Source organism: Schistocerca americana, chromosome X, assembly GCF_021461395.2.
Source record: "Schistocerca americana isolate TAMUIC-IGC-003095 chromosome X, iqSchAmer2.1, whole genome shotgun sequence".
NCBI lineage: Eukaryota > Metazoa > Arthropoda > Insecta > Orthoptera > Acrididae > Schistocerca > Schistocerca americana.
This window is the reverse complement of record NC_060130.1, coordinates 863,723,510-863,738,552: the sequence shown is the minus strand read 5'-3', so window position 1 is coordinate 863,738,552 and position 15,043 is coordinate 863,723,510. Positions and strand designations below refer to the sequence as shown.

At 39.0% G+C, this 15,043-nt stretch overlaps 1 protein-coding gene across 5 annotated transcripts in view; it reads left to right on the top strand.

The window, feature by feature from the left end:
* The window catches only part of LOC124554859 (dehydrodolichyl diphosphate synthase complex subunit nus1), a 32,364-nt gene that overhangs the window by 5,985 nt on the left and 11,336 nt on the right, over window positions 1-15,043 (top strand). For 3 of the 5 annotated variants that reach the window (XM_047128523.1, XM_047128524.1, XM_047128525.1), the window contains 2 exons: window positions 10,637-10,768; window positions 14,760-15,018. In XM_047128523.1, the coding sequence (XP_046984479.1) occupies window positions 10,637-10,768; window positions 14,760-15,018 (391 nt within the window). Of the gene's footprint in view, window positions 1-10,636; window positions 10,769-10,920; window positions 11,052-14,759; window positions 15,019-15,043 lie in introns of those variants that run through there. The other 2 variants (XR_006968478.1, XM_047128526.1) reach the window with 2 other exon arrangements.

Here is a 15,043-nt window from a genome sequence, read left to right as displayed (position 1 = left end):
GAACTTCTAAGATAAGCCATAGGGACAGTATTGCCTTGTGCTTACCTACATTTCTGGAGGTCCCAAACTGATCTTCCTTGGCATAACTTCCGTCCCTCTTTCTATTATTCTATAAATAATTGGTGTCAATATTTTCCAACCATGTCTTATTAAATTGATAGTTCGATAATATTCATACCTGTCCTCACCTAAATTCTTTTGTATTCAGATTGTTACATTCTTCTTGAAGTCTTAGTCTCATATATGATGCCTACTAGTGCATACCAGGTGAAACCATTTTACTATGACTGGCTCTCCCAAAGATCTGAGTAATTCTGAGGAATGTTGTCCACTCCAGGTACCATGATTGGACTTATGCCTTTTAATGTTCTTTCAAACACTTATCGTATCTTTCATTTTATCTTCATCTAGTTGCTCTTCACTTTCTCTAAAATTATATTCAAGTTCATTTTCCTTGTAGAGTCCCTCTGTATATTCCTTCCCCCTTTCAGCTTTTCCTCCTTGACTGATAGGGGTGCAAAATTTACTACATTTGAGTTGAAAAGGGCAGATAACAGTCTGAAACTAGACTATCTTAGGATGTTGACAGTGCTCATGACATGAATGAAAATCACAACGTGTTTATTAATAACATTGCATGAAAACTGATTTTCCCAAAAATAACTTTGTTTAAACCTAGCCAACAAAAATTATGGATAACATGAGAAATAAAAGTATGTTGTGTGGAAAAAATGGGAACTATATGTGTATGCTGATAACAGCTCTGCTGTTACTGTAATCTACTGCAAACCATACTTCAGAACATGGAAGAAAGTACTTGTGTTATTAAACATGCTGTAGGAAACTGGAGCAATTAAAGGAGAAGGAGCAGATGACTTGAAGAGTAAGTGATTTACTGTTAATACATGTGTGTAGTGTGGCAAAGATCTCTAGCAGACACTTTATTTCAGGTCTATGGGGTTTTTGGGCACAATAAATGCTGCACTAGAATACACAAGAGCAATTATAACAAATAAATTATTCACACAACATAAGAAAAAGTTTTACCATAGAATCTGAAAATTCTGGTTATGATAGAAAACTGTAGTTAAGCCTGTGCTTTAGAGAGGGGTTAAAGAAAGACTGTCAAACTTCCGTTCATTTCCCTTAAGCCAGGTTTCCCGAACCTTTTTAAAAAGGTAAAATTCAACCATCTGTCTACAAATAACATATTGCCAGAATCACATTTTGACTTTGTAAATGAGTCTTGTATTGAGAAGGGATAGATAACATTCCATCGGAATTTCTAAAATCATTGGGGGAAGTGGAAACAAAATGACTATTCATGTTGGCGTGTAGCATGTATGTCTGGCGACATACCGTCTGACTTTCGGTAAAATATCACCCACACAATTCTGAAGACTGTGAGAGGAGGCAAGTGTGAGGATTATCATGCAGTCAGTTTAACATCTCATGCATCCAAGTTGCTTACAAGAATAATATACTGAAGAATGAAAAAGAATATTGAGAAAGTGTTAGATGATGATCAGTTTGGCTGTAGGAAGGGTAAAGGCACCAGAGAGGCAATTTTGACATTGTGGTTGATAATGGAAGCAAGACTAAAGAAAAATCAAGACACTTTCACAGGATTTGTTGACCTGGAAAAAGCACTCAACAATGCAAAATGGTGCAAGATGTTTGAAATTCTGAGAAAAATAGGGATAAATTATAGGGAGAGATGGGCAACATACAATATGTACAAGAGCCAAGAGGTAATAATAATAATAATGGACAACCAGGAACAAAGCGCTTGGGTTAAAAAGGATGTAGGACAGGAATATAGTCTTCTGCCCCCTACTGTTCAATTTATACATCGAAGAAGCAATGATGGAAATAAAAGAAAGGTTCCGGAGTGGAATTAAAATTAAAGGCAAAAGGAGATCAATGATAAAATTCACTGGTGACAGTACTATCCTGAGTGTAAGTTATGAAGAATTACATGATCTCCTGAATGGAATGAACAGTCTAATGAGTACAGAATATAGCTTGAGAGTAAATCAAAGAAACACAAAAGTAATGAGAAGTAGCAGAAATGAGAACAGTGAGAAACTTAACATAAGGATTGATGATCATGTAGTAGATGAAGTTAAAGAATTCTGCTACCTAGGCAGCAATATAACCAATGATGGATGGAGAAAGGACATCAAAAGCAGACTAGCACTGGCAAAAAGGGCATTCCTGGCCAACAGATGTCCACTGGTATCAAACAAGGGCTGCCTTAATTTGAGGAAGAAATGTCTGAGAACATACATTTGGAGACAGCATTGTATGGTAGTGAAACGCGGACTGTGGAAAAAGGAGAACAGAAGAGAATTGAAGCATTTGAGATGTGCTGCTGCAGATCAATGTTGAAAATTAGGTGGATTGATAAGGTGAGGAATGAGGAGGTTCTGCGCAGAATTGGAGGGGAAAAAAAAATGTGGAAAACAGTGACAAGAGTAAGGGGCAGGATGATAGGACATCTGTTAAGTCATCACGGAATGACTTCCATGGCACTAGAGGGAGCTGTAGAAGACAAAAGCTATAGAGGAAGACAGAGTTTGGAATACATTGAGCAAATAATTGAGGACGTAGGTTGCAAGTGCTACTCTGAGGTGATGAGGCTGGCACAGGAGGCGAGTTCGTGGTGGGCTGCATCAAACCAGTCAGAAGACTGATGACTCAAGAATAAAAAAGTAAAAAATGACTCTATTTACACCGTCAGTCAGAATGGACCTGATCCCTAATACAATAAATTACATACGGTCAGTATAGCCTGTGATCTGTCAGAGATGTTTGGCTGCACAACATTCATTTAAATGTATTGGAGTATTATGGCGTTACTGAAGATTCTGCTAAACAATTAGTCAACAGAAAGGAAACTGCGTTAACAGGAAAGAGTGTCGCGCAACAATATTCATCCTCATGCATCTGGGAACTACTTACATACGATCTTAGGGTCAGTAGATTTTGTTTCTCTATATTAGTGACTGTAAATCATTTAAAATTTCCATGTTCTAAGTTTGTTTTGTTTTCATATGATATGTACATTATGATAAGTATCAAGTCGAATATAGTTCCAGGAAGAGTTGCTAATAAAATTTTCATGGGGATTAATAAAAAGTTTCTAGCTAATTCATTGCTGTTAAGCTTAGAAAGATAAAGGGTCGCTGTACATAGTTCTCAACCTGCTATGTCCTCTATTATTTCCTGGATGTATTCCAATCTCTGTCTTCCTCTACAATTTTTTGCATTCTACAGCTCCTTCTAGTACCATGGAAGTCATTCCCTCATGCCCTAACAGGTATCCTATCATCCTGTCTCTTCTCATTATCAGTGTTTTTCCATATGTTCCTTTCCTCTCCGATTCTGCACAGAACCTCCTCATTCCTTACTTTATCAGTTCACCTAATTTTCAACATTCGTCAGTAGCATATATATGTAAAGTGTGAGGACATGTAGATAGACAAGGTTGACAGCATTAAATTCTTTGCATTACAGCTTCATAATAAATTCTGTTGAAAGGACCACACTGCAGAGCAGTGGAAACACGTAACCAAATCATTAAGGATGCAAATTTTGCCAGATGTAAGTTACTTTACTTACTTTCATTCCATTGGGTCACACAGTATTATAGTTTGGTGTATCACATCAAACCAAGCTAAAGTATTCGAAGCCCAACAGCATGTGAAGTGAATTACTTGTGATTTAAACTGTTTGACGAACTGGATGTACCAATTATTGTTGTCATGATATTTATACTTCAATGAAATTTGTCAGAACTAGTAAATCTATCTCCAATGCATACATAAGCAACAGCATTTGGACATCAATACTGGAAAACACTCACTTTGCACCAGAAAGAAGACTCATTTCTCAGGAACACACATTTTCATTCACTAACTGATTATAAGTAGTTCAGCACCTAATAAAATACAGTGTAAGTGGACTGTAGATGATTTATTACTGGCTAATTATTAGTTCATTGAAGAATTTCTTCACAGAAATACTTGAGTTAATATATTATCAATAAAATCACATACCATACTGTAAATTCTGTGTAATATGTGCCTGCATATCTTCAACAAATTTATACACTGTGTCAAAGCAAGCATTATTAACTTTTACATGCTTGCCATAAGTTTTGTATTAACTGGTAAACAAAAATGTGAATTTTTGACTGATTCCATGTCCTTAGGCACAACTGCATTTATTATTTCTGAATGGTATAACTACTTATCAATTCATTTGTAAATATGTGCTAAGAAATTTTGTTTTTCCTGAGTAGTTTGCATATCTTTTGTGAGAAAGAGTGTCAAATCTGAATGATCTCAATACCAGTTAGAAACAACAATCTCTGGCCCCACCAAGCTGGGAGAAATTAAATTTAATGCGAGGCTTGAATAGGCTGTCTCAGTACAACTCTATTTTGTTCACATTGCTAGTTTGGAGACCATTCCATCGTCATTGCTCTACACCACCTTGCATATCAACTAAAAGTTATGAAACGCAGATATCCACCTTCTCTATAATCAGCGAATGAAAATAAATTTTATTGAAGGATTGTGCTGTTGCAAGATTTTATTTCAGGTCTATTAGTTAGTTTAAGTTCCTTCATGTGAGTAGTATAGTAAATTATAAGCAAATTAAAGATCATTCTGTTAGACAACTTGCACTCCATTGAATAGCATGTATGCAGGACCCATAAAATGTTTGCCTTATGTTACAGTTAATATTAGCCCTGCAATATTATAATAATTTTTATAAATTTAATCCATTCTGTTCTGTTGCCTATAAATAAAATTTGCATCTTCGGTTTCTTTTGACATCCATTAGAATGTGGGCTATGTGGAGTTATGTACTGTAAATGTGCTGGTGTTTTGCTTTGAGTGACATCTTGAAAGGAAGATCTTAATTACAAACTTCCAAAATTAAAATTCGTTTATGCACACTCAAAAATTACTGGAGACTCATTTTCACCCACCCCTCATTTTACCCCCCATTCAGCTTCCGCAACACATTGAAAAGTAATTCAATAAACCTGGGTACTTATGCTTTAATTAATGTTGTAACTAAGTCTTACTATGTGAAACAGCAAAGGACTTGGAAGAGCCGCTGCATATAATGGACAGTGTCTTTTAGGACATACGATCAACATCAACAAAAGCAAAACGGTGATAATGGAATACAGTCGAATTAAATCAGGTGATGGTGAGGGAATTAGATTAGGAAACGAGACACTATAAGTAGAAGGCGAGTTTTGCTATTTGGACGGCAGAAAGCTGATGATGGCCAAAGTACAGAGGATGTGAAATGTAGACTGGCAATGGCAAGAAAAATGTTTGTGAAGAAGAGAAATTGGTTAACATCAAAGACAGATTTAATTGATACAAAGTGTTTTCCAAAGGTGTTTGTCAGGAGTGTAGCCATGTATGGAAGTGGAACATGGATGATAAATAGTTTAGACAAGAAGAGAATAGAGGTTTATAAAGCATGGTGCTGCAGGAGAATGGTGAAGATTAAATGGGTAGACTGTGTAACTAATGAAGTGGTACTGAATAGAATTTGGGAGAAAAACAATTTGTGGCACAACTTGACTAAGAGAAGGCATCAGTTGATATCATGGATCCGCAGGCAGATGTCCACCCCATGCAGGCAGGTCTCTTGCTTTTTGATTCATGTAGATGTATGTTTTCCAAACTTAATGGAAACACTTCTGCTAAGCTTGCATGGCTAACACCTTTCAAGGAGTAGATGTGCCACAGAATGACCACGGCCTTAGTACTGATTTTAGAACAGTTTTGTGTGTGCAGCTGAGTGTCCACTTCAACAGTTATTCCTGGCAAACTAAATCTGTGTGCCATATTTGCACTTGTGTAACATTTTGCTGTCTTACACCCACTCTCACTTTCTTGTAATAATCTGTACAGATAGCAGAACTATTAAACAACATCTTCAAGCACCACACTTATTTAGTTCCATACTCTGTATGTAACTGCTCTGGTGCATATGGAAGTGCTTCTGCTATATGTAAGCTCACTAAATCATAAGCTCTCTTCGTGTTTTTGAATGCCATTACTGAGGCTTCCTGTTCTACTTTTCTTCTGTTAATAGTCAAGCAGCCGTTGTCTTTCATTTCTAAAAATTGTAATGTTAATTCTGATTCTTTCTGAAACATATGTAGTATCTGTGTTGCATGGCACAATTGTGAAATGGTGTTAATCTCAACATTGTAGGCCTACTCGATTTTTGGGAATACAAGACAGTGATGCTATGTTTTCAATTATTACTTTTTAGCCTTCTCAAGGACTAATATTACTTCTGTTACCTCATTGATCTTCAATTCTTTGATTTTGATTTTCACTATTGTTTTGTTAGTACATCATCTTATCTCTAGTTCATGTAATTTTTTCAGAATTTACGACTGAGTGTGTGTTGAGGTTCTAAATTGTAATGACATGATAGTTTAATATTTTACTTGTATTTTCTGTTCACAAGTTGACAAACATCAGTGGAAGTAAAATGCATATCTTGCTGTTATAATTAAAGTTTACTGTGATTTGCCTATGTTACTTCAGACTGTACACACAAATCTTTCAGAAAGACCTTGTGTCTGCTTGAACTAGTGATACATTTTTTGAGCTGTTAAAATGTTACCATTCTTAAAAATGTTAGGTCGTTAAGGTGTATTCAAATATTGTTGTATCTTTCCAGCATGTCTCTTGCCATCCACTACTTCCTAATATATAATTGAGATCTTGATTGTCCTTTTCACATAAACATTGATTTTGAGCTACAGTTCCTTGCCCATGACAATGTTGTTTTCTTCTTTTTCTCTTAAAGATATGCCACTTGTTGACTACCATGTCCACTTACTCTTGTAACCAGGATGCTGAGATTGCCTGACAAGCAGATTTGGTGTGATTCAGTTGAATATCTTTACCATTTTGCAAATATAGAATTATGTACTATATTATACTCATACAAGATCAGAGTGAGCAGTCTATTTACTTGCAATGAAATACTGTGATTTGAGGTAAAAAAAGTTAAAAGCTTCTGAGAGGTTTTGTTCCATCATATTTCGGGCGTGCACCTGGGACAGCGACAATTCTTCTTGCGATATTTCGGCTGGAAACCTCCCAGCCATCTTCAAGGCGAGTCGGAGACTGAGTTCATAGCGTTTGCGCATGCCTATTTATACGGATAGTCACACATACCCTGAAGCTCTTGTCGAAAAGAAATCTGCCACTATTAATCATGGGATGTAAGGTAGCATAGCAGCAGCTGATTTTAGATAGTTAGTGACATAACTGTGAGATGTTTTTCTTTTAATCATGGAAAAAGTGAATATTTGTTTTTAGAATGATGACATCTCTCAAATACTAGCAGATATTGTGTAGGTGAATCTGATTGTCATGGGAAAATATGTTATTTGCTTAGTGAATACATTGCGTGGACAATACTTTGAAAATGTTAGGTGTCGTAGTTCTAGCCGTTCATGTTTTTTAGCTTTCCACATGGTGCACTTAACTTGTGGCAAATAAAAGTATCACCTTCCAGTCTGATACAAACATTGGGATACACAGCAGATTAATCTGCCATCACAAACATTGTTTTGTATTTCCAACAAAATTATTAAGACCTGTTTTAACTAACAGGTAAGTGCAACGACTTTATACTAACTAAAACAGGGGTATGTACATGCCGTAATTTGTGGGTAGTGGTTATCAGCTGCTGTTGTGAACTGTAGGTCAGTCCAGTTCAGGAGGCAGCTGTGAGAGCACTCACACTCACACTCGCCCACAGCCTAGGGAGTAAGTCCCATGGTGAAATGTGGCTGTCAGACGTCAGTATGTATTGCAGGGGAGGTGGGAACCGTGAGCTGTCATCAGAGGAATGACCACATGTTAAGTTGGCTGTAGCCTTCAACAAAAGTGTATACACTTAACGGTGCAGTTTAAAAGTGGAGGACAGCTCTTTTAAAATTGGTGAAAAGCTTCATTATTCCCATGTCAGAAACTGTACAAAAGGTATGTCAAACACATCGATATCAATATGTAACATGTCAATGCAGGATACTTAGCTTCAGTTATAACTTATGGTCATGCAGTGTGACAGGCAGTGATAAGTTACATTGTAAAATGTCTCGTAGATTTGTATAAAAATTTTCTTCAACATAAATTCTGAGGACTTCACACAGTTGCAGCTATGATTGTCAGTGTCTGGCCCTACATATTTGTGTGAACAACTTCTTTTTTTTTTTTTTCCACATAGAAGAGGGAGAAATTTAGTCACGGAAGCTCACTGACAGACTTCATCCTAAAAGCTTATCTTCGAATTAGTACTGCTCAAAAAGTGGTGCCAGACATGGCTGTTAAAGTGAGAAGTGAAGTAAGTAGTAATCATTAACATCCATTGTGTCTATGTGTAACTTGTGAATAAAATAGTCGGGAAATACGACTTGATGTCAATTTAAACTTCATCTGAAAACGACATTCACCACAAGGCTGCATCAGTCATAAGAAATACCCTGTTTAATACATGGCTGCCCATTGTTATTCAGTTTATCAGTTAAAAGAAATGTAAGGTTCATTTCATTGTCATTTCTCATCAGTGCAACAGTCTTAGGAAATAAATTTTCTACAAAAGGCATTAATCAGCCACCATGGTGCAATACATCTCCGTAGAACTTGTATTAGTGGCCAGAGAATTGACTCGTTAACAACAATTTCTTGTACTAAGCTGTCTTGTTCAGATTCTTCCTCCTTCCCCTCCTCTGTCCCTACCATTACTCACCGTGAGCCGGTCAGCTGCTCACTGCTGAGGCGTGACTGTGAGCCAGCTCGAAAAGTAAATTGATGAGCAGGCCTGCGGTAGATGACCAGTGTGTGGCATATCTTCAGTTTTTTTTTTTTTTTTTTTTTTTTTTTTCCTCAAGACAACAGTGTTGAATGTTTGAATGTTGTTGTTCTGTTCATACTGATTCAGTGGGCAACTTCATATGCTACCAACCCTTCTTATTCTAAACCAACAATTCCTGCATTGCCGGAGTTTGAAGTGGCTGAGGCACATTGACAATCTGAACAGTGTACACAAGCTGCATTGCCTCATTAATGATTGGAGGCACAGTGAACTCTGCTGACCTTCAATGATAATGCAGGATTACTTTTAGTTCCATTAGGCAGGTGGCTGTACATAACAATTTCCTGTGGTCAAAATAGTGTTGTGAAAGAGGTTTCGATCAAGGAAACACAAACTGTGCAAGTCATGAGGGTGAAGCAAAACTTTCTTTAGGCTGTTTGTGTGTAAGTACCAACAACTTACGTATAAAGCAAATATAGAAAGTGAAGTAATGGCTGTCCAAACAATGTGAGCAGTTTTTATGTGCAGCATATGGCTCTCATCTTGTTGAGAGAATGTCGTAATACAGGAAATGAAGTAAGGACCATCTACAGAATGTGATCAGTTTGAGTTTTGCTGCATTTAGATACCATCAAGTTAAGGAATCGTCATTGGTCACTCTATACTATTCTCTCATTTACTGTCTCCAACCTGACATTGCTAATCATTATGAACATTTGCTCTTAACATGCACAAGTGCAATGGGTGATAGGCTGTTGGCGAACTTTTGCCCAAAAAAGCACAAATTCTTTGGCAAAGTCCCCTCAGTGTCAATGTGTTTCCACTTAGTTAAATACATTCCTGATAAATGATTCCGTAAAGTCTTCAGAATATCGATATAAAGATCCAATAACTTGTTGGTTGGGCTCAAAATGTGTTCTAGGTAAAATTTTCTTTTAAAGTGGCTGTAATTGGATGCGAGAGGGTGATAGATACGATACTTCAGATCCATTAGTTTCCTTATTACCTAGTTGCTACTGTTGTCAGATGTACTGTCAAGAAAAAATATTATTATTTTTTCTCTGTTTCACAATCTAGACTTCTAATCTTATTTTGTTAACTGTTTGTGGGATAAGTAATAATAATAATAATCTCATTTGATCCCTGTGCCATAAGTAATTTCATGCACCATTAAAAAATAATCGCACAGTAACACATTGTACGTATTCTTGAGATTCTCATCTGTTGTTGTAGCTTTGGGATTATCTTTGTGTAAATAGTCTTCATGGAAAGTATGGTCTTGTTTGAATGCACCCACCCATTTCTTAATGTGGAAAATTGAGGAATATACGCAGTATAAGCCTTCACCAACTTGGGATGAATTTCCATTGGTGATGTACTGTTGAAAACAAAATGTTGGCCTGATATACCATTTTTTCCCATTTGATTAAAACACACTTGATTAGTTCAAAAAGCTATGCACACACACACACACACACACACACACACACACACACACCACACACACACACACACCACACACACCACACACACACACACAAGTTGACGCACATTGTAAGTTATCACAGAAGATGTACCAACACAACAGAAGTTGCTGTTTCTCTCTCTCTCTCTCTCTCTCTCTCTCTCTCTCTCTCTCTCTCTCTCTCTCTGTGTGTGTGTGTGTGTGTGTGTGTGTGTGTGTGTGTGTGTGTGTGTGTGTGTGTTTTTTTTTTTTGTGCTGTTTTGAAATTGCCCTTGTTGTTATGTTTTTCAGGTCACCTGCAACAAAATCAAGATGAGCTATATCAAGCTGTGAAAACGAGAAGCAAGTTGTGTGTGGGAAGAATCATATGGGGAAGAAATAAAACACTAAATGGATTAGGTGTTGAAAACGGTGTGCAAAATGGTGAGTATAACTTACTTCAGGAATAGATTTTATTGTATTTGTAAAAAGAAAAATTTTTAAGTCAGTGTTTATATTCGGAAGGATTTTATTTTGAATAGCAATTTGCCACAATGACATTGCTATTTTTTTCTTTTCTTTGTTTCTTTTCATAGACAGGATGATTTAAAGTAAAACATTGATGTTTGGTTGTCACAAGGTGCTTGCTGAAATTTTGATCGGTGATGTAGCTTGATGATCAAGAGCGTCAACATGTCAGAAAGTGTAATGTTCAAACTCTATCCAGGTATCGTGTATTTTGTAGAAAGGATTTTTGCATATCTTACTGGATGTAAGTGTCAAAATGGCAAGATACTTTAGCCTAAGATGTAGTGTAAATCAGAGTGGGGAGGAGGGAGGGGGGGAGATAGAATGAAACTGGTAACTAAGTGTTACTTCTAGCTCTAGTCACTGTTTAAACTTCATTTGATCTGTTACAGCATGACATAGCAGCCATCCTCTCATTACCTTTTATTGTTACCACCACAAAATATTTCTGGAAGATTGGAAGATAATGATACTAAAGCAGTTATATGTACATTGATGTTGATATAAACAATTTATAAAAATGTTGCGAAAATGAGGTGCGTTGACCATCAGTTTCATAACAAACTTCTGTTATCAAAGGGTGTTGGAAACTTGAAATTGGTGAACTTGCTGGTGCAGCACTGTCTACTTAAATGTGCATTGGCTAACTATGGTGCACCATCATACAGTCCTGTCTGTAAAGACAGTGAAAAGAGGAGGACAAAATATGTCTTCTTGGGAATACATCATGGGTCTACCACACAGCTGTTTTCAAACAAGGACTCACCACCACCACCACCACCACCACCACCACAACTTCCCAGTTCGTTTTCCTGGGTGTGCTATACATGCATGTGCCATCTCCCCCTATCTTCATAGATCATCTGTTCCTGGAGGTCTTCGTACTGGCTATCCGCTATGTCTGTTTCCACTGTATCTACACTCCTGGAAATTGAAATAAGAACACCGTGAATTCATTGTCCCAGGAAGAGGAAGCTTTATTGACACATTCCTGGGGTCAGATACATCACATGATCACACTGACAGAACCACAGGCACATAGACACAGGCAACAGAGTATGCACAATGTCGGGTCTAGTACAGTGTATATCCACCTTTTGCAGCAATGCAGGCTGCTATTCTCCCATGGAGACGATCGTAGAGATGCTGGATGTAGTCCTGTGGAACGGCTTGCCATGCCATTTCCACCTGGCGCCTCAGTTGGACCAGCGTTCGTGCTGGACGTGCAGACCGCGTGAGACGACGCTTCATCCAGTCCCAAACATGCTCAATTGGGGACAGATCCGGAGATCTTGCTGGCCAGGGTAGTTGACTTACACCTTCTAGAGCACGTTGGGTGGCACGGGATACATGCGGACGTGCATTGTCCTGTTGGAACAGCAAGTTCCCTTGCCGGTCTAGGAATGGTAGAACGATGGGTTCGATGACGGTTTGGATGTACCGCGCACTATTCAGTGTCCCCTCGACGATCACCAGTGGTGTGCGGCCGTGTAGGAGATCGCTCCCCACACCATGATGCCGGGTGTTGGCCCTGTGTGCCTTGGTCGTATGCACTCCTGATTGTGGCGCTCACCTGCACGGCGCCAAACACGCATAGGACCATCATTGGCATCAAGTCAGAAGCGACTCTCATCGCTGAAGACGACACGTCTCCATTCGTCCCTCCATTCACGCCTGTCGCGACACCACTGGAGGCGGGCTGCACGATGTTGGGGCGTGAGCGGAAGACGGCCTAACGGTGTGCGGGACCGTAGCCCAGCTTCATGGAGACGGTTGCGAATGGTCCTCGCCGATACCCCAGGAGCAACAGTGTCCCTAATTTGCTGGGAAGTGGCGGTGCGGTCCCCTACGGCACTGCGTAGGATCCTACGGTCTTGGCGTGCATCTGTGCGTCGCTGCGGTCCGGTCCCAGGTCGACGGGCACGTGCACCTTCCGCCGACCACTGGCGACAACATCGATGTACTGTGGAGACCTCACGCCCCACGTGTTGAGCAATTGGGCGGTACTTCCACTCGGCCTCCCGCATGCCCACTATACGCCCTCGCTCAAAGTCCGTCAACTGCACATACGGTTCACGTCCACGCTGTCGCGGCATGCTACCAGTGTTAAAGACTGCGATGGAGCTCCGTATGCCACGGCAAACTGGCTAACACTGACGGCGGCGGTGCACAAATGCTGCGCATCTAGCGCCATTCGACGGCCAACACCGCGGTTCCTGGTGTGTCCGCTGTGCCGTGCGTGTGATCATTGCTTGTACAGCCCTCTCGCAGTGTCCGGAGCAAGTATGTTGGGTCTGACACACCGGTGTCAATGTGTTCTTTTTTCCATTTCCAGGAGTGTATTTATTGTTTTCTGGACCTTCCACGTTGGTCTTCTGCCTGGGACATTTATTTTATAAATGTTTTGTGGCTGGTCCTCTCTTATCCAGTCTCATAATGTGCCCATACCACTTAAATCTTCATTTCTTTATTAGACTAGAAATAGCAACTCTGATGTCAGTTACATTTGTGTCCACTTCACTTTTGATTTTGTTTTTCTAGTAGTTTGGGTAATATTCTTATGAATCTCATTTCTGTCACTTGAATTCTGCTGTACTCCCCCCCCCCCCCTCCCCCCCCCCCCTGAATCTCATTTCTGTCACTTGAATTCTGCTGTACTCCCCCCCCCCCCTCCCTCCACTAGAGTACATGTTTCTAAACCATAAGTGAGAACAGGCACGAAGTATGTGTGGCACATGGTTTTGTTGTGGCACTTTTCGGTCTCTTAGAAGGTTTCGGACTTGATTGTAAAAGTTGGATGCCTTGTGTGTCATGCTGAGTATTTCCTCATTAATTAATGTGACTTGCGGAATACATATGCTGATGTGGATCCTATTTTTGTGTATTGGTACAGAGATTCCAAAATACCGGAAAATGTGATACTGCTGGCATTTGTTTTAGGTTGAGGAGGTACTATGCAGTAGATAGCAATGAAAGGATCCTCAATGTGCTGTACAAGGTTAAGGAAAAAAAATGTGCTTCATAACAGAGTTTCTGTATGAGGAGTCGCAACCTGTTGATTGTGCTATAGAGCTTGCTGTTTTTCTTACAGTGTGTTATGCCGGGGAACTGTAAAAATTGTATGAACTCCTGCAGAAGGATAACGTGAATTATATCTTGGAAAATGGCATATTCACTTGTGCATAGATTTCTCACGCAATGAGTTTTACAATAAGTGCAATGTACTTCCTTAATTTGTGGTAAACTGTCATAACATGCAAGACCAGATCTATCAAGTACAACTCTGAAAAGTATTTTCTGCTTCGTTGCTAGTGCCATTTTAACTATAGCTTGGGCCCTTTGTCCTTGGCTGCTGTGTGCAACTGTCTAATGTCCCCATGCGGAAGTTATAAGAATTCTTTGAAGATGAAATTTTAGCTGCAAGACTAGATATGTTACTTACACAAGATGTTTCGTTTGCCCATTTGAGCTACCATACTGTTATCACTTTGTACCATTAATTATATTGGTGAGGATAGACCCTTAGTCTGTCACCTCTCCCTTCCCATCCCCATAATTACTGGATTTAAATCAGTTGAATTAAATTTTCTTAGGTATCCCCTTGCATGTTTATAACGAGAATCAGAATTACTTTTTTGTTGACACTGGGCATCACATGATTCACCCCATTACCATTTATTTTTAGCTGACTGCACCTGTACCCTACAAATACAAAACTGAAAGTGTCAACAGAAGCACCAGAGAAAGATATGTAGTGAGATAGTACACACACAGAATTACTGTTGTTTGACATTGAAAACAAGATAGTTACGTTCTAACATGAAATATAATCCATGAATAAGTGTTCCAGTCCCCTGTCATTTCTACATGACTTGATTGAGAATTGTTACCATGGATTTATTTTCAGGTACAAAAGCAATAGCAAAAACACGGGTAACAGTTTTATCGCTTAATGATTCAAAGGAAACATTCCTCAAAGTGACAAGATCTCTCTGCTATTCAGCTAAAAACAGAGAAGTGAAATCTTGTCACATCAGTCAAGATGTCATAAATGAAATGCTAATTGAAGAGACCGGTTTACCAGAACCCGAGCTTGCATTGTATTGTGGAGAAGTATGTTGCACATACGGGTTCTTACCATGGCATATACGAATCACAGAGTTCCTGTAAGTAATAGACATTTTTATGATT